General features: G+C 44.5%; 1 protein-coding gene across 1 annotated transcript; it reads right to left on the bottom strand.

Moving 5' to 3' along the window:
* Positions 1-1,095: 1,095 nt before the first annotated feature.
* Positions 1,096-27,108, bottom strand: LOC130384289 (mucin-2-like). Its single transcript, XM_056592411.1, has 9 exons — positions 26,636-27,108; positions 25,117-25,180; positions 23,689-24,072; positions 22,240-22,414; positions 21,947-22,074; positions 18,339-18,632; positions 12,229-13,641; positions 1,487-8,820; positions 1,096-1,110 (listed from the first exon to the last, which is right to left on the bottom strand). The coding sequence occupies exons 1-9, from the start codon at positions 26,660-26,662 to the stop codon at positions 1,096-1,098; spliced, it is 9,834 nt and encodes a 3,277-aa protein (XP_056448386.1). The 5' UTR covers positions 26,663-27,108.

The raw sequence follows: 27,108 nt of genomic DNA, 5'->3' as shown, positions 1-27,108 counted from the left end.
CAGAAGGAGTAGATACTGCTGCTGTGTCCGCCTCTGTGCTTGATCCATAGAAGGAAGGGGAAGATTCAAGCATGATAGGTTCTTTGCTAACACCATATTCCACGACCTCATCGCTAGAATCTGCGGATGCCTCAGGTGAGGTTGAACTTTGAGAGCTGGTTATGGAACTGGTCTTTGTGACATCTGAGGCAACATATGTCGATGGCATCACTGTCTGATTTGAAATATCCACTACAGTTTCTGATGACACTGTGGATGGTCCCTCTGTGCTTGCCAGGGAACATACAGTTGTAACAGCAGACATCTGAGAGAACACGTCAGGAGCTTCATCACCAGAACCAGCTTCATCTTTAGATGTGAGATCAGCACTGATCTCTGTCTTCTCTGTGATTGGCGAGACTGACGACTTTCCTGAGGGTAACATTGTCGGTTTCTCAGTACTTAACAAAGACGATGATGTGCCAGCGGAGGTCTCACTGCCTGGAGACATATCTGTACTTGTCTGTTCTGGTTGCTCACTTGAGATGGCGGTAGCTGTTTCAGTGGAAAAGGAGGGAGAAGCAGAAGTAGTAGATATTTTAACAGCAGCTGCTTCTTTTTCTGGCTCCGTTGTACTCAACACAGAGGATGATGTGATAGTAACAGTCTCTTGGGTGGACATATCAATTGTTCGACCATCTGAGCCCTCTTCAAGGGTTGAAGATGAAACTACACTATCTTCTGGTGTAACAGAGGCTGTCTTTGATTGGCTTGTGGGCGTGTCAGTGCTGTACAGAGAGGAGGCTGGATATGCTGTTGTCCTTGAACTGTCAATTGTTTCATGGGATTCTGTTGTCACTGATGGTTTCTTTGTGCTGAACATTGATGTTGATGATTCTGTTTCAGTCTCTTTAGGAGACCCATCAGATGTTACTTCACCAGAGCCCTCCTCTGTTGATGCAAAAATGGAACTAGCCTCTGCTGTGATAGAGGATTGAACTTTAGAGACACTTTCTTGAGGTTCTGTTGTGAATGCTGGTTTCTCTGTACTATAGAGTGAGGAAGGTGGGGACAAGGTTGATTTTATACCATCAATGGCTTTATCTGATGCTGTTGTCACTGCAGGTTTCTCTGTGGTGAACAAAGAAGAAATGGTGGTTGAGATAATTAACGATTCATCAGTAAATATCGTAGAAGTCAGGTCCGCTGGAAATTCTGTCTCAGAAGGAGTAGTTACTACTGCTGTGGCCGCCTCTGTGCTTGATCCATAGAAGGAAGAGGAAGATTCCAGCATGATAGGTTCTTTGCTAACACCATATTCCACAATCTCATCACTAGAATCTGCGAATGCCTCGGGTGATGTTGAACTTTGAGAGCTGGTTATGGAACTGGTGTTTGTGACATCTGAGGCAACATATGTTGATGGCATCACTGTCTGATTTGAAATATCCACTACAGTTTCTGATGACACTGTGGATGGTCCCTCTGTGCTTGCCAGGGAACATACAGTTGTAACAGCAGACATCTGAGAGAACACGTCAGGAGCTTCATCACCAGAACCAGCTTCATCTTTAGATGTTAGATCAGCACTGATCTCTGTCTTCTCTGTGATTGGCGAGACTGACGACTTTCCTGAGGGTAACATGGTCGGTTTCTCAGTACTTAACAAAGACGATGATGTGCCAGCGGAGGTCTCACTGCCTGGAGACATATCTGTACTTGTCTGTTCTGGTTGCTCACTTGAGATGGCGGTATCTGTTTCAGTGGAAAAGGAGGGAGAAGCATAAGTAGTAGATATTTTAACAGCAGATGCTTCTTTTTCTGGCTCCGTTGTACTCAACACAGAGGATGATGTGATAGTAACAGTCTCTTGGGTGGACATATCAATTGTTTGACCATCTGAGCCCTCTTCAAGGGTTGAAGATGAAACTACACTATCTTCCGGTGTAACAGAGGCTGTCTTTAATTGGCTTGTGGGCGTGTCAGTGCTGTACAGAGAGGAGGCTGGATATGCTGTTGTCCTTGAACTGTCAATTGTTTCATGGGATTCTGTTGTCACTGATGGTTTCTTTGTGCTGAACGTTGATGTTGATGATGCTGTTTCAGTCTCTTTAGGAGACCCATCAGATGTTACTTCACCAGAGCCCTCCTCTGTTGATGCAAAAATGGAACTAGCCTCTGCTGTGATAGAGGATTGAACTTTAGAGACACTTTCTTGAGGTTCTGTTGTGAATGCTGGTTTCTCTGTACTATAGAGTGGGGAAGGTGGGGACAAGGTTGATTTTATACCATCAATTGCCTTATCTGATGCTGTTGTCACTGCAGGTTTCGCTGTGGTGAACAATGAAGAAATGGTGGTATAGATAATTAACGATTCATCAGTAAATATCGTAGAAGTCAGGTCCGCTGGAAATTCTGTCTCAGAAGGAGTAGTTACTACTGCTGTGGCCGCCTCTGTGCTTGATCCATAGAAGGAAGAGGAAGATTCCAGCATGATAGGTTCTTTGCTAACACCATATTCCACAATCTCATCACTAGAATCTGCGAATGCCTCGGGTGATGTTGAACTTTGAGAGCTGGTTATGGAACTGGTGTTTGTGACATCTGAGGCAACATATGTTGATGGCATCACTGTCTGATTTGAAATATCCACTACAGTTTCTGATGACACTGTGGATGGTCCCCCTGTGCTTGCCAGGGAAGATACAGTTGTGACAGCAGACATCTGAGAGAACACGTCAGGAGCTTCATCACCAGAACCAGCTTCATCTTTAGATGTTAGATCAGCACTGATCTCTGTCTTCTCTGTGATTGGCGAGACTGACGACTTTCCTGAGGGTAACATGGTCGGTTTCTCAGTACTTAACAAAGAGGATGATGTGCCAGCGGAGGTCTCACTGCCTGGAGACATATCTGTGTTTGTCTGTTCTGGTTGCTCACTTGAGATGGCGGTAGTTGTTTCAGTGGAAAAGGAGGGAGAAGCAGAATTAGTAGATATTTTAACAGCAGCTGCTTCTTTTTCTGGCTCCGTTGTACTCAACACAGAGGATGATGTGATAGTAACAGTCTCTTGGGTGGACATATCAATTGTTTGACCATCTGAGCCCTCTTCAAGGGTTGAAGATGAAACGACACTATCTTCCGGTGTAACAGAGGCTGTCTTTGATTGGCTTGTGGGCGTGTCAGTGCTGTGCAGAGAGGAGGCTGGATATGCTGTTGTCCTTGAACTGTCAATTGTTTCATGGGATTCTGCTGTCACTGATGGTTTCTTTGTGCTGAACGTTGATGTTGATGATGCTGTTTCAGTCTCTTTAGGAGACCCATCAGATGTTACTTCACCAGAGCCCTCATCTGTTGATGCAAAAATGGAACTAGCCTCTGCTGTGATAGAGGATTGATCTATAGAGACACTTTCTTGAGGTACTGTTGTGAATGCTGGTTTCTCTGTACTATAGAGTGAGGAAGGTGGGGACAAGGTTGATTTTATACCATCAATTGCTTCATCTGATGCTGTTGTCACTGCAGGTTTCTCTGTGGTGAATAAAGAAGAAATGGTGGTTGAGATAATTAACGATTCATCAGTAGATATCGTAGAAGTCAGGTCCGCTGGAAATTCTGTTTCAGAAGGAGTAGATACTGCTGCTGTGTCCACCTCTGTGCTTGATCCATAGAAGGAAGGGGAAGATTCCAGCATGATAGGTTCTTTGCTAACACCATATTCCACGATCTCATCGCTAGAATCTGCGGATGCCTCAGGTGATGTTGAACTTTGAGAGCTGGTTATGGAACTGGTCTTTGTGACATCTGAGGCAACATATGTTGATGGCATCACTGTCTGATTTGAAATATCCACTACAGTTTCTGATGACACTGTGGATGGTCCCTCTGTGCTTGCCAGGGAAGATACAGTTGTGACAGCAGACATCTGAGAGAACACGTCAGGAGCTTCATCACCAGAACCAGCTTCATCTTTAGATGTTAGATCAGCACTGATCTCTGTCTTCTCTGTGATTGGCGAGACCGACGACTTTCCTGAGGGTAACATTGTCGGTTTCTCAGTACTTAACAAAGACGATGATGTGCCAGCGGAGGTCTCACTGCCTGGAGACATATCTGTACTTGTCTGTTCTGGTTGCTCACTTGAGATGGCGGTAGCTGTTTCAGTGGAAAAGGAGGGAGAAGCAGAAGTAGTAGTTATTTTAACAGCAGCTGCTTCTTTTTCTGGCTCCGTTGTACTCAACACAGAGGATGATGTGATAGTAACAGTCTCTTGGGTGGACATATCAATTGTTTGACCATCTGAGCCCTCTTCAAGGGTTGAAGATGAAACTACACTATCTTGTGGTGTAACAGTGGCTGTCTTTGATTGGCTTGTGGGCGTGTCAGTGCTGTACAGAGAGGAGGCTGGATATGCTGTTGTCCTTGAACTGTCAATTGTTTCATGGGATTCTGTTGTCACTGTTTGTTTCTTTGTGCTGAACGTTGATGTTGATGATTCTGTTTCAGTCTCTTTAGGAGACCCATCAGATTTTATTTCACCAGAGCCCTCCTCTGTTGATGCAAAAATGGAACTAGCCTCTGCTGTGATAGAGGATTGATCTTTAGAGACACTTTCTTGAGGTTCTGTTGTGAATGCTGGTTTCTCTGTACTATAGTGTGGGGAAGGTGGGGACAAGGTTGATTTTATACCATCAATTGCTTTATCTGATGCTGTTGTCACTGCAGGTTTCGCTGTGGTGAGCAATGAAGAAATGGTGGTTGAGATAATTAACGATTCATCAGTAGATATCGTAGAAGTCAGGTCCGCTGGAAATTCTGTTTCAGAAGGAGTAGATACTGCTGCTGTGTCCGCCTCTGTGCTTGATCCATAGAAGGAAGAGGAAGATTCCAGCATGATAGGTTCTTTGCTAACACCATATTCCACGATCTCATCGCTAGAATCTGCGGATGCCTCAGGTGATGTTGAACTTTGAGAGCTGGTTATGGAACTGGTCTTTGTGACATCTGAGGCAACATATGTTGATTGCATCACTGTCTGATTTGAAATATCCACTACAGTTTCTGATGACACTGTGGATGGTCCCCCTGTGCTTGCCAGGGAAGATACAGTTGTGACATCAGACATCTGAGAGAACACGTCAGGAGCTTCATCACCAGAACCAGCTTCATCTTTAGATGTTAGATCAGCACTGATCTCTGTCTTCTCTGTGATTGGCGAGACTGACGACTTTCCTGAGGGTAACATTGTCGGTTTCTCAGTACTTAACAAAGACGATGATGTGCCAGCGGAGGTCTCACTGCCTGGAGACATATCTGTACTTGTCTGTTCTGGTTGCTCACTTGAGATGGCGGTAGCTGTTTCAGTGGAAAAGGAGGGAGAAGCAGAAGTAGTAGATATTTTAACAGCAGCTGCCTCTTTTTCTGGCTCCGTTGTACTCAACACAGAGGATGATGTGGTAGTAACAGTCTCTTGGGTGGACATATCAATTGTTTGACCATCTGTGCCCTCTTCACGGGTTGAAGATGAAACTACACTATCTTCTGGTGTAACAGAGGCTGTCTTTGATTGGCTTGTGGGCGTGTCAGTGCTGTACAGAGAGGAGGCTGGATATGCTGTTGTCCTTGAACTGTCAATTGTTTCATGGGATTCTGTTGTCACTGATGGTTTCTTTGTGCTGAACGTTGATGTTGATGATGCTGTTTCAGTCTCTTTAGGAGACCCATCAGATGTTACTTCACCAGAGCCCTCCTCTGTTGATGCAAAAATGGAACTAGCCTCTGCTGTGAAAGAGGGTTGATCTTTAGAGACACTTTCTTGAGGTTCTGTTGTGAATGCTGGTTTCTCTGTACTATAGAGTGAGGAAGGTGGGGACAAGGTTGATTTTAGGGAGGAGGATGTTACAGTAACAGTTTGTTGTGTGGACACATCCGATGTTATGTCACCTGAACTTGCTCCAAGAGTTGAGGATAAAACTGAACTACCTTCTGGTGTGATGGAAAATGTCTTATATTGACTCATTGTGAAGCTTTGTTGAGACTCAGAAGAGATTGATGTTGGTCTCTCAGTGCTGTACAGAGGAGAGTCTGGAGATACAGTTGTCCATGTACTGTCAGCTGTTTCATGGGATTCAAATGTCACTGATGGTTTCTCTGTGCTGAACAAAGATGGTGTAGTTACTATTTCAGTCTCTTTGGTTGAAACATCAGATATAGAGGTGTCCTCTTCCCCTGTGGTTATAAAGAAACTTCTCTCTGGTCCAATAGATGTTTCAATGGTAGGTGATTTTGTGGGCAGTTCTTCTGTGCTGCGCAGGGAGGAAGAAGGTCTGTAAGGAAAGGTAGGTGTAAACATATCAGGAGTTCCTTCACCTGAACCGTCTTTTTTGGTAGGATGATAAATTATGTCTTTCTTCTCTGTTACAGGCGATATAGAAGATGCTCCTGTCAGAACTGTGACAGCGCTCTCCTGTTCTACAGATGGTAACATGGTTGGTTCCTCAGTACTGAACAAAGAGGAGGCTGTCTTAGGTACACTCTCTGATGTACCATTGGCTTGATCTACTGAGCTGTCTTTTTCTGTAGAGGTTAACTCAGAACTTGTCTCAGTAGGTGTTGAGGATACTTTTTCAGAGAGGAAGGAAGAAGATGCTGAAGTGGTAGATATTGTAACGGCAGCAGTAACAGTTTCTTGTGTGGACACGTCGAATGTGATGTCACTTGAACTCACTCCAAGAGTTGAGGACAAAACGGAACTATCTTCTGGTGTAACAGAAGATGTCTTAGATTGACTCGTTGTGAAGCTGTGTTGAGACTCAGAAGAAATTGATGTTGTTCTCTCAGTGCTGTAAAATGAGGACGCTGGAGATGGTGTTGACCTTGAACTGTCAGCTGTATCATTGGATTTTTTTGTCACCAAAGGCTTCTCTGTGCTGAACACATTTGTTGATGTGTTCTCCTCTGTTGCTGTAACAGAGCTTGACTCTGGTCCAATATTAATAGTAGGGGACTTTGTGGACAATCCCTCTGTGCTTGCTAGGGAAGATGTAGGTGTGTCCGTAGAAGTTTGTGTCAAAATATCAGGAGTCCCACCTGAACCACCTTCCGTTGTGGCTGTGACACCATGACTTATTACAGTCTTGTCCGTTGAAGGCAAGAATAGGGATGTCTTTACTGTGACAGCACTCTCTTTTTCCTGAACAGCCTCAACAGTGGCGGGAGAAGTAGATTTTCTCTCCTCAGGTGAAACTGTTGTTGACCCAGTATTGTACGAAGAAGCTATCCCAGTCTCTGTGGTTAACTTGTCAGTGTCTGGGTCTTTAGAGCCGACCATCTCTCTTGCCGTGGCCAGGGTGATGTCTGGTTTCTCAGATATGTCCATCTCTTTGTTTGCACTTGTAGTTGTCTCTTCTCCACTCTGTTGTTTTGTGGTGTGCTCCACAGGCACTTCCCCACCGGCTGTTACTGTACTGAAGGGTTTGGTTGTCTCAGTTTCTGTTTCCATTGATTTTGAAATTGTTGAGGTATCCTGGGTTGTGTATTGGATGAAATAGTCTGTCAATGATGCCATTGTTGTCCTCAGTGTTTCAATGACACTGTACAGAGGAGATGCAGTGGTTTCAATGGACTCCCCTGTGTGACCAGCAGTCTTAACTGCCACTGTGGTTTCCTCAGCTAAATATACAGATGAGAGTGAATCATCAATGACAACTACTCTATCTGACACTCTGGTTTTGTTTGACTGTGCTGTTACCTTATCTGGTGTACCTGTAGTACTTAAACCTAAATACACTGTGGACTCCCGAGAAATCTGTCCTCTCGTGGACAATGTAGGGTCATTTGTAAACATGTCAGGTGTTTGAACACCTGAGTACTCTTTGTCTGGTCTAGGGGGCATTCGGCCGGTCGGTTTTTCTGTATTGTCTGAATATTCCCCTGTGGTATGAGCTTGAGCTTTTTCAGGGCTTGCCTGTGTAACTGTGGCCTTCTCAGTACTGATTGTCTCTTCAGCAGAATCTGGTCCATTTGACATCGAAGGATTCAATGTGGTTGTGAAAGCTCCTATCAAGGTTTGGGTTTCATGGGCCGGGTCTTCTGTCATTGTTGTTTTTGTTGTTGAGTCAGAGGTGGGAGAGGCTACAGTCTGTGAAGAGGATGATGTTATGGCCTGGACAGCTGAAGGAGCAGATGTGCTCAAGTTTCCCTCTGTGGCCATGTCTCTATCTGCGGCTGTGTTTAGTTCGGTGGTGGCGGAACTAAAAACCTGGACACCAGACAGCTCTGTCTGACTAACTTCTGAGTCACTTTTGACAATGGTGGGTGTAGCTACTGAAAAGCCAGGCTCTCTGTGTGATGATGGCGTGCTGACAGCGGTAGATCCTTCATGAGTTAACGTTGAGGGAGCCGACAAATCGGTTTCTTCGGAAACTGCCACAGATGGTGTTCGTGTAGCTATCGAATCGGAAGTGGAAGGTGTGGCCTCACTAAATACCTCAGTGGCCTCTGTGACGGTTGTGATAGCTGCAGCTCCTTGTGTGGCCTGGGATCGAACCATGTCCTCCATTGTTGATGCTGATACAGTGGTCTTATCTATCTGTACAAGGCCCTGTGTTGTTAACAAGTCAACCACTTCCGGAAGTCGAGGGGGTGTTGGCTCCACATTTGGAACCCCAGTGACATCGTAACCAGCCAAATCTGGGATTGGTTTGGATGTTGGGGAGACGCTAACAGCAGTGTATGATATGACATCTGGGGCTCCAGTGTTACGAATGGGCTCAGCGTCCCCCGAGAAAAAGCTGCTCTCATCTGGTATCAGAGGGCTGACAGGGGCCTGGTGCTCCTCACCTAAAACACAGAGTATGGATAAGCAGTTACAATTATTTGATGACCTTTATGACTCATCTATTTGATTATGTTTCTATCATGTAAATGGCTATAACATATATATATATATAATAATTGTTTCAGAATATAACAAATTAAGCCAGAAAGAATCAGCTACATCAGTTATCTATGTTTTAAGGACCAAATTAGGTCGCACATTTGAAATCGTTAAAAAAAGAATCATGTAAAGATTGACAATGACAACATTTTCAAGCACTAGCTCTCCCTGCAAACCATAATTCAGAGAACCCGAAAACGAAAGTGTTATCAAGAGGCCAATCTATCAAGAAGCTTTTCAAGGCATGTCTTTTTAAGAGTTATCAATGAGACATTTAATGCTGCAAAAGATGAGTAGAGACTAGAAATAACCATAAAAGACTTAAGCTGCTCGTTCAATGCTTTATATCTAAAGTATAATATACAGCCATCTCATGTTTTGCCTCAAAGCAAAAAATAACACTGCTACACAAGTCGGTTGGTTCCATCACAGACTTGAGGATTGATGATGCTGGCTTATGTGAGGTTAAAGCCTGCTGTGCTCTGAAAGGACAGGTCCCCCATGGAGAGTCTGTGACCCAGTTACGGCCCTGAGCAAAGGCAGACGTCCTCTCCCCCCTCCCCCCTCCCCCCTCCCCCCCTACGTCCCCTCAAAGCAGCTTGAGGGGACGTAAAACACCACTCTGTGCGGTCCAATCTCAGCTGCCCCTCGGAGAGCAGCATCATTGCCCACGCAAATACTAACTTCTGGAAACTACAAATTCACCTGCTCCCCGTCTTTTATTGTTTGTTTTTACTCGCCACAAATAATATCAGCTCATCGGAGTGAGTCAAAGGTTTACTTAACTCTCCGAAACATCCACGTGTGTGTGTGTGTGTGTGTGTGTGTGTGTGTGTGTGTGTGTGTGTGTGTGTGTGTGTGTGTGTGTGTGTGTGTGTGTGTGTGTGTGTGTGTGTGTGTGTGTGGCAGTTGGCAAATGAAATAGCGTGCGGATGTCCACATCACGGCATGTGAGCAAGTGAACTGGTATTACGAGGCTGCATTTGTTTGTTAATGTTTACATGTCGCAGTTCAAACAACAACAGGAGCGGACAACTGCTTACGTACAACGACAAACAAGCAACCTTGCTTCCTAAACCATCCATCCTTCTTTTTCCTTCTACTTTCCCTTTATGCCCTTTTTTCCCTATTCGACCAGATCTCTCTGTACCTCCCCACTCTGTATCTGCGTATCACCTTCTGCTTCCCACAAGTAGTGATTCACCAAGATTACTGGTTGGACGGGGAACACCTGCAGTAGCCCATCCGTGAAATCACATACACCTGGTTAAAACCATGCAGGCCTGGGAACTATACGTTAGAGAATGTACGACATAAATGTCTTGCTCAGTGCACATTCACAACATTCACATACCAGACCAATGCAGATTCTTTGTGGGTTGATGTGTCTCTGTCAGATATAAATGCAGCGTAAATGTATCATCAAAGTACAAAATAATTGTAGCTAGGGGAACAAATATGTTACAACACAATGATCATCAGTTGTATATCCAGTTGATTGAGTTGTATACACTGTAAGGGGGGGGGACCACACCCCCACACACACACATACATGCACCCATGCAAATACCATCAATAAAATAAGAGATGAATCAGATTAGCATGGTGTTGTGTCAGTATAGCATCCCTCATCCTGCTCTCATATTCATGCTTAACAGAGCCTGTGTTGCTAAAGAAGTCTTCTCAGAGCAGAACATCATTTTGTGGTTATCCAAGCGCCATGCTGTATAGGGAGGATTCCCTTTTTTCAGGTCATGGAGACATTGTGCACTCTGTCTGCTCTATTCCCTCATGAAATATGGGGTGGCTCACCCAGTTAACAAATGTTCCATTCTCCAAGTATAATATTGTTGACTGCTCTGCCCATGGTGCTGCAATAAATTCGGTCAGCAAGTCTTTTTTGTTTCAACATTCAGCAGGCCGTTAATGTGTCATAGATTAGCACTGTGTACATAAAACTGCATTGCCACATTTCTCCATTGATCACAAACACCCCACCCTATTTAGAAAGCCAACTTTCTAAACATTAATTCTTCAATTACAAACGATGCAGCACCTAAATACTATGTGCAGGCACCCAACACACTAACCGAGTCAAGGAGACATGTTCCAACATCTTCGCTGCTCTACAGCACACTGTGCGGCAGTAAAATAAAAAGCTATAATCATGCTTGTTACAGCCAGGTGGCCCTGGGCTCTCTTCACAGTGAGGGGAGAGTCTGTGCTAGCCATGACATCAACGATGAGGTGGTGTCCAGTCTGAAATGTGCCCAAGACAGTCATCTGTGCTCACTCAGGTACAATGCCAACACCCCTTTTTTTCCATTGCCGGGTTGTGCTGTCAGTAGGCCTCCTATTGGCGTAGATGCACAGTCCATATTTTTTAAATTAGTCATTTCAGATGCTCAACCCCACACACACACAAACCCATTTCTTACAGACATTATTGGCCAGATTTCTCCCTGTTAATTAGATGATTGTCATCAAGCAAAGCGACATATCCCTACACATTGACATACACATCCCGATAGATATGCTCAGTTGTTCCGCTCTACCCTCCGAAAAGGTGCTTGGCAAAGAATGTGATTCAAGATCACCTGACCTTACAAGCAAGTCTATACTAGCAACAATTCCTGCCAAATGCTCTAGAGACATTGCCAAATTACCAGGCCATTCCACGAAACCCTACAATTTCAGTCCACTCCTTTCCTCGAAACACGAGAGATGCTCTTTAGGGACAGGGGGTGAATCATGGTGTCAGCTAGGTCTGATGTTCAGACCAACGGAAAAAATAAATGTTGAAATACAAAACAGCTGCTGTGCTCTGTGTGCTGCCTGAACTCAAATCACAGGATCTTTCCTTTGAATTTGAATATTCATAATTGTTGTTTTTTCTATTAATGAATATCCCTATATAAATCAATGAATACACTTATCATCAATTCCAGTGGAATACAGCATCAGCATTATATTAAAAAACCTTATCATCCCTTTCATTCTATCAGTGACTAATGCCTAAAGCACTTCCAGTAGGATACTTGTATAGGAAAACGAACATTTACTTAATCTAACAGCAGTTTGCAATATTTATGTTTTTGTGTATATTGGAATTCTTATTACTTCTTTTTCTCTTCTGCTGACCATATTTGCTCAACGGTGCAGAATTTGAACGCAGCATACAGAGGAGAATTGTAACAAATCACCAAAGTAAAATCATATGGAAATAAGTACTTGTTTATCAAACAGGATATATATATATATATATATATATATATATATATATATATATAAAAGTTTAACATGAGACTGACCTGCATCCAACTCCTGTTCCTGCTTTTCAGTCGTGAGCTGGGTAGTTTGTCCCTCTACCACCAAAGACCCTGCAGCCTGTGTCGGGTGCTCTAGGGTTGAGGCTCTGGTAGAAGATATCAGGTACTCTGCATCAATAGCCGTTGCTGTTTCCTCATCTCCTGTCAGGACCTGCCGGCCGGAATCTGGAATCTTGGCCTGGGACTCATCGAACACTCGAACGCTTGTAGCAGACGTGACCCGATCGTCGCTGGGGGGTTCACTGTCGACGTTGGAAGTGGGGACGGTCGTGTGTTCGGAGTGAGGCATCCTTGACGTCACACCCGGAGGCTGAGGTGTCGTCGTCGTCATGGTAGCCGTGATTGTCACGTCGCCTTCCTTGTACACAACTGCTGGCGTTCTGGCTTCCTCGCTGGATGAAGGTGTGGAGGGCGACACTTGAGTGGTGGTGTCCCCCTCTGTGTCCCACTCGGTGCCTCCTCTTGTGTTGCACATAAAAGTCACAGGTAGTACAGTTGGCTCTAGGGTTGTCAGCTCCTTCAGGCCAGCCTTTGACGATTCAAATGGCGGTGGTCCCTCCAGGGGTATCCCAAGCTCGATTTCATCCAAGGGGTCTGGACTATAATCCTGAGGGTCCGGCCAATACGTCTCTGGGATTGTTGTGGTTGAATCAGTGAAGCTGACCAGCTCTTCTGAGGTCCCTTCGGCAGTGTCTGTCGTGAGAGTGTCATAGAGCCCAGTCATCTCCGTGGGGACCCCTGGTTCCAGGACTGTCTCCTCCGTCTTCCCGACAGCAAACATGGGTTCGGTGCCGGAGGGAGCTTGCTCTAAGAGGAAGTGCGGTTGCACGGTGCCGACATGAATCTCCTCATGATCGTCTGGTTCCTCGGTGGGCCAGGAAAGGGGCTCTGTTTCCGTGTCATGGGTGTAGACGGCGGTGGCGTGTGTGCCCAGACTGCTTTCTGATGTGGCCCATGGCGCTGGAGAGACGGTCCCGCGTTGCACGTCCGTCGTCCGGGTGTCATTCCCGCTTTCGGAGTCTTCCACACTGTCAGCGAGGGTGGCGGTCTTGGTGAAGGCGGCATCATCCTCCGTCTCCTCGGTGGCGGCTGAGAGTGGCATGGTGGTGGTGACCAGGAGCTCTTCCATGACCTCGGCGCCCGAAGGAGTTGGATGAGGTGGAGCCATGCTGGTGGAGAACATGGAGGACGATTCCCCAGACTTCTCCTCCTCCTCGGCTGTTACAGTTTCAGAGCTAGGCGTGAGGGTGGAGGTGCTGCTCTCCACTGGGGACAGGGTGGTGGTCGAGCTGGGTGGGGCGCCGGTGGTCGATGACTTTTGCATTGGTGAGGGGGTTGTCAGTTCGAGTAGAGACATGTCCAAAATGGAGGTCTGGTGGATCCCCTCTTTGCGTCCTAATCACAATACAAAGAGACACAGAGGGACAGCGTTTTACTAGATGAAAAGGTAAATAAGTCCTTACATTGGGTAACATTGAAACCTAGAAAAATGGATTCAGAAACTCTCTGCAAATTGACGCTTATGTACACATATTAAACATTCAATTCTTCAGCATGATGGGCTTATTGCTCACATGGACTATCGAAGCAGTAGTTTACATACCTTTCAAGATTATACTGCACTATAAAAGGTTCCCATACACACACATTGTAATCAACCTTTAAAGGGACACAGGTGTAAACGACAGACAAGAACAAGCTGAGGTCAGATACAGGCTGGTTATTATACCATAAAACACATTATATAGAAACAGTAACACGTAAACATACATACCCATACGTACATACAAAATCATATCTACACATACATAAATGCACATGAAAAAATGTATACATACATTCGTACACAAACATACCTAAACATATGTTCACATACGTACTCTGATATAGATCCACATACCAAAACATACCAATAAATACGTATACATACATATCTTACCCTAGAAACACCCTAACAACCACCCAGAATACCTTAAAAGAATCCACAAACACCCTAGCAACCACCTAAAAAAATAAATAAATAAAAAACACCCTAGGAACAGGCCAAAACTGTCTAGCAAGCACCCCGAACAGGCTAGCAACCACCCAGAACACCCTAGCAAACACCCTAGCAATGACCTAGAACACAAATTCAACCGCCTACAACACCTGACCAACCACACAAAAGTACCTAGCAACCGCCCAGAACAACAAACTAAAGGTACGAACACACCAAACGCGTACCCGCGTAAGATTTACGCGCGTAACGCAGCTAAAATGTTGCTTGACCATTTTGTGTCAAAAATTGTCCTGCGTACGCAGCTACGCGCCTGTGGCTGCGCTGGATTTAGGAGTCCGAGGAAGGAAACCTAAACGCCGCCGTGTTTGGGTGCATGATAGAGCTTGGATCGGGTTCGATTAAATAATCTCGGATATAAATAACAATAATCTGGTTAAATAACTTCACATGGTGTGTCTGGTGTGTTTCCAGCATTCGTAGTGTTGATCAGCAGAGAAATAGTCCGCCAAGACGTTGAGGTTGCTTAGCAACCAGAGACTCTGTCCATGCAAGTGAACGGAGCGTTCCCTCTTCGTCATAACTATCAAACCAAACATCCTTCACATTCACCGAGCGAACATTATGAAAATAAAACGGACATTTCTCGCTAAAAATGTTTCCATAAACGCATTTAATGGCGTAACTATGTTACTATTTCCACCCAGAATAAAGAAAGATGTCAGCCGTATGCTTCTGTGCAAGCGTCACTACTCTCTGCCAGTGACGTCGGGTCAAGCTCCACGCTGATTGGCTATCGCGGCTAAGCATCATGTGTATGAGCGTAAAAAGTTAAATTTTTTGAACTCCTCGCGTACGCGCGTATATGTACGCGCGTATATGTACGCGCGTATATATACGCCGCTAACGCGGGTAAAATGTTGCTTTAGCGCATGTAACGCATGTACGCAGCTCATACGCGCGTAAACCAATGGTTCCCTATGGAAAAATTGCCGATTTTATACGCATCCATACGCGGGGTACGCGTTTGGTGTGTTCGTACCTTTACTGCATATAACGCCAAGAAGAAACACAGAACACCCTAGCAACCGCCCAAGACACCCTAGAAACTGCCCAAGAAAAACCTAGCAACTGCCCAAGACACCCTAGCAACTGCCCAGAAAACTCAAGCAACCGCCTACAACACCACAGCGACCGGCAAAAAACACCCCAACATACACCCAGTACATCACCCTGCAGTGACCAAAGAAAAGGACAAAGGAACGGTCACTGCACCCGATAAACGAGATGATCATTGTCAATTTGTACAAGCCTGGGAAAGTTCCGCCCATGCTACACTGTATTGCACCAATTGTTTATTGAACAGACAAATTCAGTTGACTCCTGGGACTCTGTTTGAATCATATCAATGAGTTGAATACTCGCCAAAGACAGTAATTGGCATGAACACAAACAAACATTAATATCTATGGTACGTTATACAATTTGCCATTCCCTAGTGGTGTTTATAAACCACAAGAATTGACATAAAGCCATACAGCGTTACACAAATTCGACAAGAGAGAAAAAAGGAGAAACAACTCTAACCGATTAATCCCCAGAGCTCTACTGCTCTCTGGTTCCCAGAAATCGTTTCTTTGCTTTTTCAATAATTTATTTAAAACAAAGTTTGGAAGAATAACTATCCTTGCTCTTAAAGTCACTCTGGCGAGCTATAATTGTTCTTTATGTTCAGCATTGTATCTTTTAATAATGCCCATGGGCCTAGATTATTTTTTTTTCTTACTTTTAGACTGAAAGCATAAATTAAACCTGTACCTACCCGGATGGGTCAAAAGCAGAGAAAGAATTTCCCCCTAAAAAGGGATGAATAAAGGACTTAAATTAACTTAAGTTAACTTAGCTTAACTTAACTTAACTTAACTTAATTTAACTGTAAGGAATCTACTGTGTTGGTTTTCAATAAAGTTGAGTTCACTAGTGTGTTTGCTGCAGTCCAGCAGCATCTGGATAGCTGTTGATTTCAACTTCTCAGCTGGGACTGTCAGCTGCCTTGAACCCAATACACTCTCATCCAAATGAAATGGAGAGTTCATAGGACCGTATCCAATGGCACAGTTACCCATTTCATGGCATAACCTAGATCCCTCTTAAGCTTTTGTACTTCTTCCTATAAAGGTCCCTCGATTCTACATCCTTTCCTCTCCTTTCTTTTTCTAGAGCTTCCCTCTGCCTCTCTCTCTCACTCTTACTTCTGGCCATAATAGACAGTAGTATAGAGGGGTTACGCGAGGACACTCCCCTGTGGCGTCAGATTGTGTAGAGCAGACGCCAGCTGTGGACCATTACACACCGGCCCTCCTTCTCTGTGTGACTATCTCTGATGTAAGGTGTGCGCCACTTTTTCCTTCCCAAGAAAAATAGAACCTTGTACTGTTCAAAGTAGCATTATCTCACTGACGTTTTTTTTCTTATTTTGTATTTTTTTTTGTGCAGTTGCAGTCACTGGGGCCTTTGTTTTCTTTCTGGCAAGTACCGAGGACCAATCAGAAAGTAATTATCCTCATCTGCCCTCTGGACCACGCCCCTCTCCGCTCTTCGCTGTGCACGGTCTTAAGTGACTTGTGTTTACACCGCATGCCTTTGTTCCCCTCCATAGTGAGCCCAGGAAATGAAGAATTGTGTCGCAGTAAAAGACAAGGAGAGGTACTTGAGGAGCACTTAGGCAGGAGTAAATACAACATTAGCATGAGGGCTGGCAGGGGGAACGCACAACAGTGGAGGGAAGTGAGGGCGGACTGTTTTTATGCCCTCTGAACCCCGTGAAGACTTATCACCAACAGAGTTAGCTGCGACTGGCCTGACGGGGGGGAACCGGGCTTATCTGTCCAACCCCTCATTTGTTAAGATGGAAAGGGCGGGTCAGAGGTCACCGAGGATGACTGAATTTAGACGTTCAGTAGTAGCTTTGTCCATTATCCAACCGTCTGCTCTGATAAGTACGAGTGAGAGTGACAGAGGAAGGACAAAGTGTGACAGCGGAAATGAGAGGATAAAGGCGTGGAGGTAGGGAGATAGTGAGGCTAAAAAGGCTGACAGGTTGGGTATTTCTAACTGTTGCTATTCCGGTCAGTGGCTTATTTCAGCTGTCATTGCCCTGGAGGGCTGTGATTAGCAAAGGGACACTGGCATTTGGAGAGATTAGTCTGCTTTAATAAACATAGGATCAACCGTAAAATGTAACCTGAGGCCTTTTTTAAATGGTTCATTTCGTTTTTTTTCTCTCAAGCAAATGTCTAATTTAGATGAATATGTTGTACCTCTCTAAAAAAAAATGCCATCCACTATGCCTGCATGCATACACAAATAACATTGCAATCAAATGTAACATCTCAAAATGGTAGTGTTGTAAATTTGTAAATCCTTCAGTTCGTTTTTGAAACAGCAAGTTTCAGAAGTTGAGTTTGCAGTTTAATGAGAGTTGTTGCAAAGTTACGGAATCGATTGAGCAAGCCTCAAATAATTAAATACAATAAAATAATATGAACGGCTTGGGACTATTTAGCTTAGTAGTTGCTTCTTCTCAAATGAGCTGGTTCATTTGGCGCAGAGACACCATAGGGCTTAGCATTATGATATCACCCACCCCTTGGCCAAATTATGTCGCTAGGGCAACAGGCGGGTAAACCAAGTGAGGTCAGTAGACCAGAAAGACACTGTAGACTTCTAGACCAGTCCACCACATAAAATACTCACATCTCAAAGACAAACAACAGTTGATTCAGTGTGTGTGTGTGTGTGTGTGTGTGTGTGTGTGTGTGTGTGTGTGTGTGTGTGTGTGTGTGTGTGTGTGTGTGTGTGTGTGTGTGTGTGTGTGTTTGTGTGTGTGTGTAAGTATGTGTGAGTGATTGTATATGGAGATGCATGGAAGCGGAGGATCCAAGGGCGGGGTAGCCAACTCTTTCCCACATTAGATCATAGTTCAGCCTGGCCAAAGCCTAGTTCCAGGCAAAACTACTGCTCCCTATTCCGGGCCTGTTCCAAGAAACCTTAAATGTGTCGCATAAGAATATCACAGAAACCTTAACCACTGTACCTCCAAAACAGTAAGCTCCCAGCTTCTTAGAAGGGTCCGGGAAGCCAGTTTGGTTCTTGTAGCGATACATGGTTCTGACACCCAGCAGGCCTCTGCCGCATTGCATTCTGGGTATGGCCACAGGGTGCCGGGCGCTGCCGTCGGAGAGCCAGCCGTAGTCGCATCGGTCCAGGCCCTGCCTCCAGGCGGCGTGGAGTTGGCCTGGGGACGCCAGCACAGCGTTTCTCTTCTTGCACTCTTCCTCTGCCTCCTTCAGGGTCATCTTGCGAGTCCCTGGAGTGTAGTACACTTCACCTGGAACGTACGTGAGACCCATGTTAGATTAGATCCCCGCTGTCCTCCGTCAAGCTGTAGCAAGACGCCTGATCATCAGCGGCTCCTGAATGACATGTATCTAAAAGATCAATAAACTACTGAGTTGTTTTTTTGGAAGGACTGCTTAATGAACTTCGCTCAATCGGAATTCACTATGTATAAGAACATGACTTAGAATGGCTGACCGTTTAGCTTGGATCTGAATAAATTGATTTTAAATGACACAATAGATAAGCACTGAATAAACACACAGACATACATTAGTGGAGGCATGTGTGTGTGCAGGGGAATGGTAGAATTCAAACTATAGATGGAGGGGCTGAGTCAGTTTTCACTTAAGCTGGATGCTTGGTAAACGACCAATAGGTCTACATTTAGTTTTTGCAGAAACCAAATTATGTACCAAATCTGACCGTTAGACATAGTGTTATTATACCAGGATAAAGGGGTGTAATCTGTAAGGCCTGGGCTTTTTTATTATATTAATACATTTCTAAATAATTTTTCCCAGCCGTTCAATGTTATGTGCGTGCTCGAAAATGTTCCAGACGTGTGTTTTGTTAAGGTTGTGACATTCAATTGAACTGAATAAGTAAAGTAACCAAATAAAGCTTTCCCCTGCCATGTTTTAAAGGATACACTTGCCAACTAGATTAACCATGACTTTTATTGGACATGACCTGACCAGAACCTCCCAATCAGAACAGTTAACCAATAAAGCACAATCCTCTTGAAAACAAAAAGAACAATAAAAAAATCATTATCGGATTTGACCTTTCAGTAAAAGGGCCATTAACAGCTCACAAAAAAAAAGATGCAGCTGTGAAGGGCCTAGGTCCAAAACATCACCCACCAACCTATTCAACACAATAGCACTTCATTCATCTCTCTATTATTGAGGTGGGATAGCAATGCAGACTATGTCCCTGTCCCGTCACTGTGTCTATCAGAGCTTCGGGTCAGGAAGTTTCCACAGTAGGATTCCTAAGCTTCTTTATACCTTTGTACCTTCTCCGCTTCATTCCAGTTTGTTGTATTTATTTTATGAGATGAATCGCCTTTCTTTTTTTTTGCATTAAAAGGGACTCTGTGCTTTATGTTTCCACTGTGTGGAATCGTCTACTTTTATGCCAGATGTTGCAGCATATTAAATGATGCAACATCATCCAATTAACTCCGTAAAATCAACGGGACGTGCAGCTGTAAAATGAGGTCCCTATACATGTGTTTCAATGCTAAGAATGTAGATTATTATTTAATTTGGTCAGACGCAAGTGTACGTCCACACCAGGAGCGACCAAAGCGTCAAAGACGCTCTGGTCGCTCACAAAGTTTCGCTGCGAATTTTTCTGTTCGCTTTGGTCGCTCAAGTCGCTCATGACGTACAATTCAATTATGCAGACGCATTTAAAGGAGCCGTATGCGTTTAGTAGGCCCTACAGACAGCCACATCAAATAGTGAACTCTCCCATATACCTTGGCCATATTGCCGAGACGGTTTTGCTTGTTCGATAAAGTGCTTCGACAACAAGTAGGACAGTGATTCCCCCCAATATAAAAAAAAAATGTAGGCTAATTACAACCGAGAACAAAAAACCCTGCGTGCTGTAGTAGTTAAAATATGTTTCACTGATCTGGATCTGCAAATCATGATCTGCACTCATTCGCATTAAAAACAAATAGACGTTGGGACACATGGCTAATTTGCATACGTGCACAGGACTGGTTGGCTCCGCAAGGCAAATAATGGAACATATCTATCTATCTATCTATCTATCTATCTAGGCCTTTCTGTCTATCTATCTATCAACGCGTGTCTAGTTTTAATGTGATGTATTGTGTGTATTATCCAGTCAGACTTGTTCTGTGTGGTATTTTAGGCTACTGCCCTGTGTGGGACGAACCACCTAAATGGATTCCCGACGATTTGTGTCGTTTGGTATTAATAAAGACTTGACTATCTATCTATCTAGACTATTTAATTAAAAATTATTCACCTCAGGCTCCGTGAATAGTGGGGAATAGAGGGATAAAAGACAAGAGATATATCCCTTGTCATTTATCCCTCGTCTTGTCGATTAGTTTGTTTATGTGACAATTTCAAATACTTTTTTGGTTTTGTTTAAAGCATGCTACACGCGATTGGTTGGTTAGATTGGTGGCATGTAGAGCAAATTATAATGATTCCCGCTTAAATACGAACGTTCTAGATGCAGCCTATAAATACTCCCGCTTATCATCACTTGATATCCAAACCACTATGGCGTTTCGATCTCTGAACTGAAAAAGGGTGGGTTCGTACAACACCGGGTGCCCAGTTACAGCCGCGATCAATACTTCAGCCGAGATTTTGTTCAGTGAGTGAATAAAGGTAGGTAGGAACCAAAGTGCCTGCCGATGTTCCCTGGGATCCACGCAAGCGAAGAGCGTCTAAATTCCGATTGGCTGTCAGTGTTTGGTCGCTGAAGCGAATAATAGTCATTTGCATAAAGTTAAAAAGTTTTCAACTTCTTTTTGACGCTCTGGTCGCTCAACTTTGGCCGCTGGTAGCGTTGGTCGCTTTGGTCGCTCTGGTCGCTCTTGCCCATAGAAAGTGAATGACTTCCGGCGATTTGGTCGCTCAATTCGCTTCTGGTGTGGACGGACAAGTGTGTCCGTTTGTTTCTTTGTGTATGTGTGCCTGTTTATATGTGCGTGTGTGTGTGTATGCGTGTGTATGCGTGTGTGTGTGTGTGTGTGTGTGTGTGTGTGTGTGTGTGTGTGTGTGTGTGTGTGTGTGTGTGTGTGTGTGTGTGTGTGTGTGTGTGTGTGTGTGTGTGTGTGTGTAAAGTATAAAGAGGATTGTTATGATTTGGATTAGTACTTTTTGAGAAACAAAACATAGACATAAAGGGGACCCTTGGTTTAGCAGTGTCAAGACATAAGTTCACTTTAATAAAAATCAATTTCACCAAAATGTGGTTAAAAATTTGTCAGCAGTCACTGTCAGAGCAGATTAATATTGTTGGCAGGACGCTGAGGACTTCTTGCAAGTAATGCCAGAAGAATTTGAAGGAACCATTTTCACATATTTGTTGGTGACTTGAAAAAAAAACATCATGGTGTGAACTGAATCCAGTTTGTCTCCCTCTTTCACTAGATCTGAATGTTGAAAATAATTGGCTCTGACACACTGCTTCTAGCCAAAGAGCACTTCAATACACACTCACTGAATATCTGTAATACATCAGCATTTATCTGCTGCGAATGTTCCCTCGTGCTTCTAACGCCCTGATGCTGCGGCTTCGTCTTACCATGGAGTTTGTCTACAAAGCAGTAGACATCATAGGTCTCCGTGGCTTTCCTCACTCCGTAGGTCCTGACGCCGGGTTTACCCATCAGGTTACCAAAGCAACCATGCCGAGGCTTGGTGATCGGGTACCTGAAAGGAAGGAACAAGGAAGGCCCCATCAGGGTGGTACATGAGCACCTCCTGCCTCTTCCCACAGCGCTCTCCGCTCAAAGGGCCTACCAGCTCAACAGCTGGTCGAGGTGTTGCTGTGTGAAACTAAACATGACTCAACTTCAGAAGCTGCTTCCAACTGACCTCACTGTCTGGTCTGCGATCCAGCCCGCGTCGCAGTGGTCAAAACCGTCCTCGTAAGCCGCTTTCAGTTGGTCAGGCGTGGCGATGGTGGCTCCGACCTTCTGACAAGTCTGCACGGCCTGGGCGTAGTCTAGGGTGTACCTGCTGACGCCCGCTCGGTAGTGGAAGACAACACCTAGGCACAAGAAAAAGGGGGAAGAGGAAGAGGTGGATTGAGGAGCCTGGAAAACACATCATGATTGGTGACTGCCGATGCAATGCTCTACCGCTACGATAAATCAGTTGAAACCTCTTGCACGTCACAAGGCCATGAGTCCAATTAAAAGGGGACACATTTTTTCTTTCGAATGGAGAGTTTTAGCAATATACTGAGAGGATAAATAAAAAAGGGCTACAGTTCCCCACAATTGGGCTGGATGACTACGGATGATTTAGAATGATCCAGATGATGCCACGGAAATTAAATCTGCGCATTTGCGGTCTTCAAACATGCGCACAAGACTTGATTCATTGTCCTAATTAACATTGCAGATAGTTGGGAGAGGGGACTCTGTGGATTGTATACCACACAAAACTGAAACTATCACAGTATCCCCCACCCATACCCTAAGAAATGAATCATATCTCCGTGAATCCATCTAGAAGGAGAACACTTACTCTCCAGTGTGTTGTAATGATGCTTGATACACCCAGGTCAACACCCCATCTCAGCAAGGAGACAGCTGACAGAAATAGTAGATTGCCGTAGCGGTACCGTCATGTCGTTTTAATAGGAATTTGAGGTTTAACCGTGGTTCAGAGTGGAATGACAATTTAGGATAAATGTATAAGTGTGTCTATGTGTGTCATCGCTCTCTGAGATACAAAAGCGTGAGAACACGGACCACTAGTTTGGTGGAGATCCCTGGTAATCTCCTCTAACTACCGCATTAAGACCATTGGCATGGTGGTAGTCCAGATAATAATGGAGATGCATGACATCATAGCGTGAGTTAGTGCCGGCGCCGAACAAGAACCAATACCACCCACTTTATTCCTTAATCATGTCTCTACACAAAGAGATGAAGAGGATGACCAGGGAAAGCAAAAACATTCTGGTGATTGTATCTGTTCCTGATAAACATGGACACAGAAGGGTTTTACTACAAACTTCAGAGACTTGGGATTACATTACTTTTGACAGTAAGTTTGCAACAAAGTTTTGTATAGATTCTCAGTGATTCCCTGCAATGGACAATGATAAAATTATGATGACTAAAAATGATGAATGAATGATGACTAGCAGTAATAGAATCCTTTATACTAGAATCAAAGTTTGGCTAGCCCGACCGGTTCGAGTTGGTCTTTCTACCATTGTTCATCTCAGTCCTCTTTCGATTTTAAATGTCAACACATCTGATGACAATCAATACCGACTCCGCCTAATGCGGAACCGGGAGGCATGCTCACCGTTGACATCGAGGCTGACGGTGTCCTGGGTGTCCTCGATGCCGTACATGACCTCACAACGGTATGTGCCCGCGTCACTGGCGCGCAGCTTGACCATGGTGAGCGATGCGTCGCCCACGTCCTCCGGGTGGCTGGGCACGGACACGCGGTTGCGGTAGCTGGAGCCGATCTTGATGAGTCCGCTCTGGGCCACCAGCACCGTGGACTCCACCTCGCCCACCATCTTGGTCCACTTGATGCGCAGGTAGTCCCTGCTGAGGACGGTGCTGCCGTTGGCGCTGATGTGGGGCGGGGAGGTGGGGAGGTTGGAGAAGAAGCAAGGCAGGGTGACCTTCCCCGAGAGGGAGCCGCTCACAGGCTTCAACATGGTCAGCGTGTTGGAAGCTGGAAAAGGAAGGGAAGGGTCAATATTCATTACCTGTATCGGTTTGTGTGTGATGTTCACCATCGGTGACGTGAGATTCATTCTGTTCAGGAAAATTTCATTTTGTGATGCCATTTCGTCATCTAGTTGTGTTTGAAACTTTGTGATGTGGGTCAGTCATGTCGTGCTCTGATGCTGTTCTTCACTAAAAAATGCCCAACCCATTTATATTGTGGGGTGAGTCAACTACACCCAGACCATTATAATAAATCGGAAGTCAAAAATAGCTGCTGGAGAGTCAACCGTCATTCAATAGATGTGGGAACAAATAGCGCACTGTCTCAACGTATGTTGAGATCATATGGGATGTGTTTAAACTTTTTAATGTAAAAAAGTAAAAAGAATGATGGTAGAATATGTTATTGCATGGGGGAGCTTGGGGGAGTTAAAAAGGGAGGGGGAGGGGGATTATGAGTATTTGTCAATGGCGGTGGAGGTGGTGGTTGGGGGCTGGGGACTTGGTGGGTCTAGTGACAGGGGGTGGGGGTGATGAGGAACAATGCGGGGAATGCTCTGGAAACAGTGGTGGGACAGCCCCCAGGGCATGTGTCCGCTTTAACTGAGGGTCTTATTAGGATGAGCGGTGAAACCAGCTGTTAGCTCCAGACAGAGGCCAGGGCCTAATTGAAAGGTATCCATCCAGTGTGTGTGTATGTGTGGCCGAGCACGTGCATGTGTATGTGGGTATGTATGTGTGTGTGTGTGTGCGTGTGTGTGTGGGACTACCACTCTGCATAATTGTGTGACCTTCACCTGCCAGTGCTCACGGACCAGCGGTAATAGACTCTGAAGGACCCATACTTTCAATGGGCTGCTGCCTGTCTGCTGTAAGTCATGCTGATAATGTTAACCTACGCTTGTGTGCTGTAGATAAGATATTGTATATCGGCTGCAGGAGGGCCTGATGGTAAAGCACAATAACTGGTTTAATGGCGACACAGCGAGGGGGGGCTGTACAGTGAAGAGATGTAAAGGAAGAGAGAGAAGCACCATTTGACACTCACCTGTTCCCCGTGCAGCTAGGCAGAGGCAATACAACCACAGGATATGTTTTATATTTAATAGCATCTATGAGAGGGGAAAGGGGCAGAAAACACAAGGATAGCATTAGTAGACAATCAATGAAATGTACTCATGAGAATGACGGAGTCTAATGAAGAGGGAGTCCAAGTAACGCAGGGCAGATGGGCCCAGACACAGGTTCAACATAATACTCCACTTTGGTCTTTCTCTATACGTTTCACTTGGCATCTCGCTCGTGGTTCTGAGTGCACTTTGATGGTCTGTAAGTGTAACCTCTTGAATAGCCTGGGTGGTGAAGCTCTCAGTTTCTGCCTCTTGTGGAGTCAGGCAACAAACACTAAGGAGGCAGGGAGGGGGACTCAAGGCACCCTTACCCTTATGTGCACCCCTCTATGTAAATACATCAGGTCACTTCTGTTGCAATCGAGGGCCCTCGCTTCACCACCAGATTGTGAAACTTCCACGGGATAATCATCCATTTGAGCCGATGTAAAGTAAACCAGTGTGATGAACAGGCTAATAGCGTCCCTAACGTAAACTCATAAAATCATCTCTGGGTGGATAAAGGAGTTGTACGTCTTCTTTAATGCCAGCACACCCAGAGAATGGTCCCAAGTCAACAGACACACCCTGAGAGAGAGTAATGGAAAAAGAAAATCAGCCTGACCTGAAGGGAAAATTAGACCTAGACTAGATGTTCAATGAACACAAATAAACATGTTGCAGGCCAACAAAGACATGTGTTAATGTTTATTTGTACATTTGTTATTCCTAAAACATAATTTTTCATGAATGATTGCATGAAAATCGGATAAATAGGTAAGAAAATCAAGTCATCTCAAGACCATTGAATATTTTCTGCAAATTTCGAAACAGTAGGCCTATTAGGGCTAAGCCCTACATCTGCTGAATAACAAATAATTATTGGATGATAGTCTATAATTGGATGAAGCCATGGAGCACAGGAGTGCTTGAGACTGTTGCGCACACCTTTAAGTGGTGGTTAAAGTTGGACGATTCAAGACCCTGTCAGTGTTTTTTTTACAATTACATATTAATTTAATGATGACTTTTTTTGATAACTTTTTTGCTGAGCAACTAATTTGTTATTGCCAGTTGAATGAATGAAGGAAGACCCCATTAGTTTATAGTAATTCTCAATAAGATATGTTTTGGTATACAGTCAGAAATTATTTGATCGGTAATCTCCTATTGTAAAAAACAAATATTCTATTTAAGTACGCAAATTTAGATGGTCCAATAAGGACAAGTTCACATGTTATGAGCAAAGAAAAAAAGTTTAAATCCCATATTACAGAGTTCTTCTATTATTTGGAATATGAGTGCATTATTTGAAATATCTATCCCTGTGTTGTTGTACAGGAAGAGACTGAAATAAACAATTGGCTAGCCTAATTTGACACTTGTATCACTACTTTACGCAGAATATTCAGTGGTTAAAAAAAAAGGAAATTAGGGCAAAACTGAATGAGAACTTACTTTGAAGGGATTTCTATTCCATGACATGTAAAAAAATACTTATTTCCTTCAATTAAGTAAGGTCCCAGTGTGTTAAATGCATGTGCCAAAACGTGTCCAAAGTAGGCTTATGTCCTCCACAGAGTGGTGCGATGGCTAGGTATTTCCTCAGTGCGCCTTGCTCAGGTTCCTCGGGCTTTGGTTCTCCCAAGTTGCAGGGTGCCACTTCAGTATGGTGATGCTGGTTCCGATCCGTGCAAGAGAAACACTGAAGTGCTGCTGTGCAACAAGTTCAATTTCGCTTTACGCAGTCCACTATTTCGTCAGTGCAGAAGAGGAGGGCCAGAGTCCCCATCTGAAAAGTGAATGAGACACCTCGGGGAGGAGGGGAGAAAAAAACTCATCGATGCCCTGTGAGAGCACCGTCTTTCCACTAGTGAACAATAGAGTGCGTAATCACCTACTACCCTCATCGGTAAGCTTAGAGGTAAACA

This window comes from Gadus chalcogrammus, chromosome 6, assembly GCF_026213295.1.
Source record: "Gadus chalcogrammus isolate NIFS_2021 chromosome 6, NIFS_Gcha_1.0, whole genome shotgun sequence".
Lineage (NCBI taxonomy): Eukaryota > Metazoa > Chordata > Actinopteri > Gadiformes > Gadidae > Gadus > Gadus chalcogrammus.
Note: the sequence above shows the minus strand (reverse complement) of the source record. Positions and strands in the feature narration are given on the sequence as shown.

Coding starts and splice junctions, on each gene's coding strand:
- LOC130384289 (XM_056592411.1), bottom strand. CDS start 26,662: ATGTCATGGAATAGAAATCCCTTCAAA. Junction 25,181..26,635: donor GGAATAGAAATCCCTTCAAA/GTAAGTTCTCAT, acceptor CCCCTCTCATAG/ATGCTATTAAATATAAAACA. Junction 18,633..21,946: donor CTTTGTAGACAAACTCCATG/GTAAGACGAAGC, acceptor CGTACGTTCCAG/GTGAAGTGTACTACACTCCA.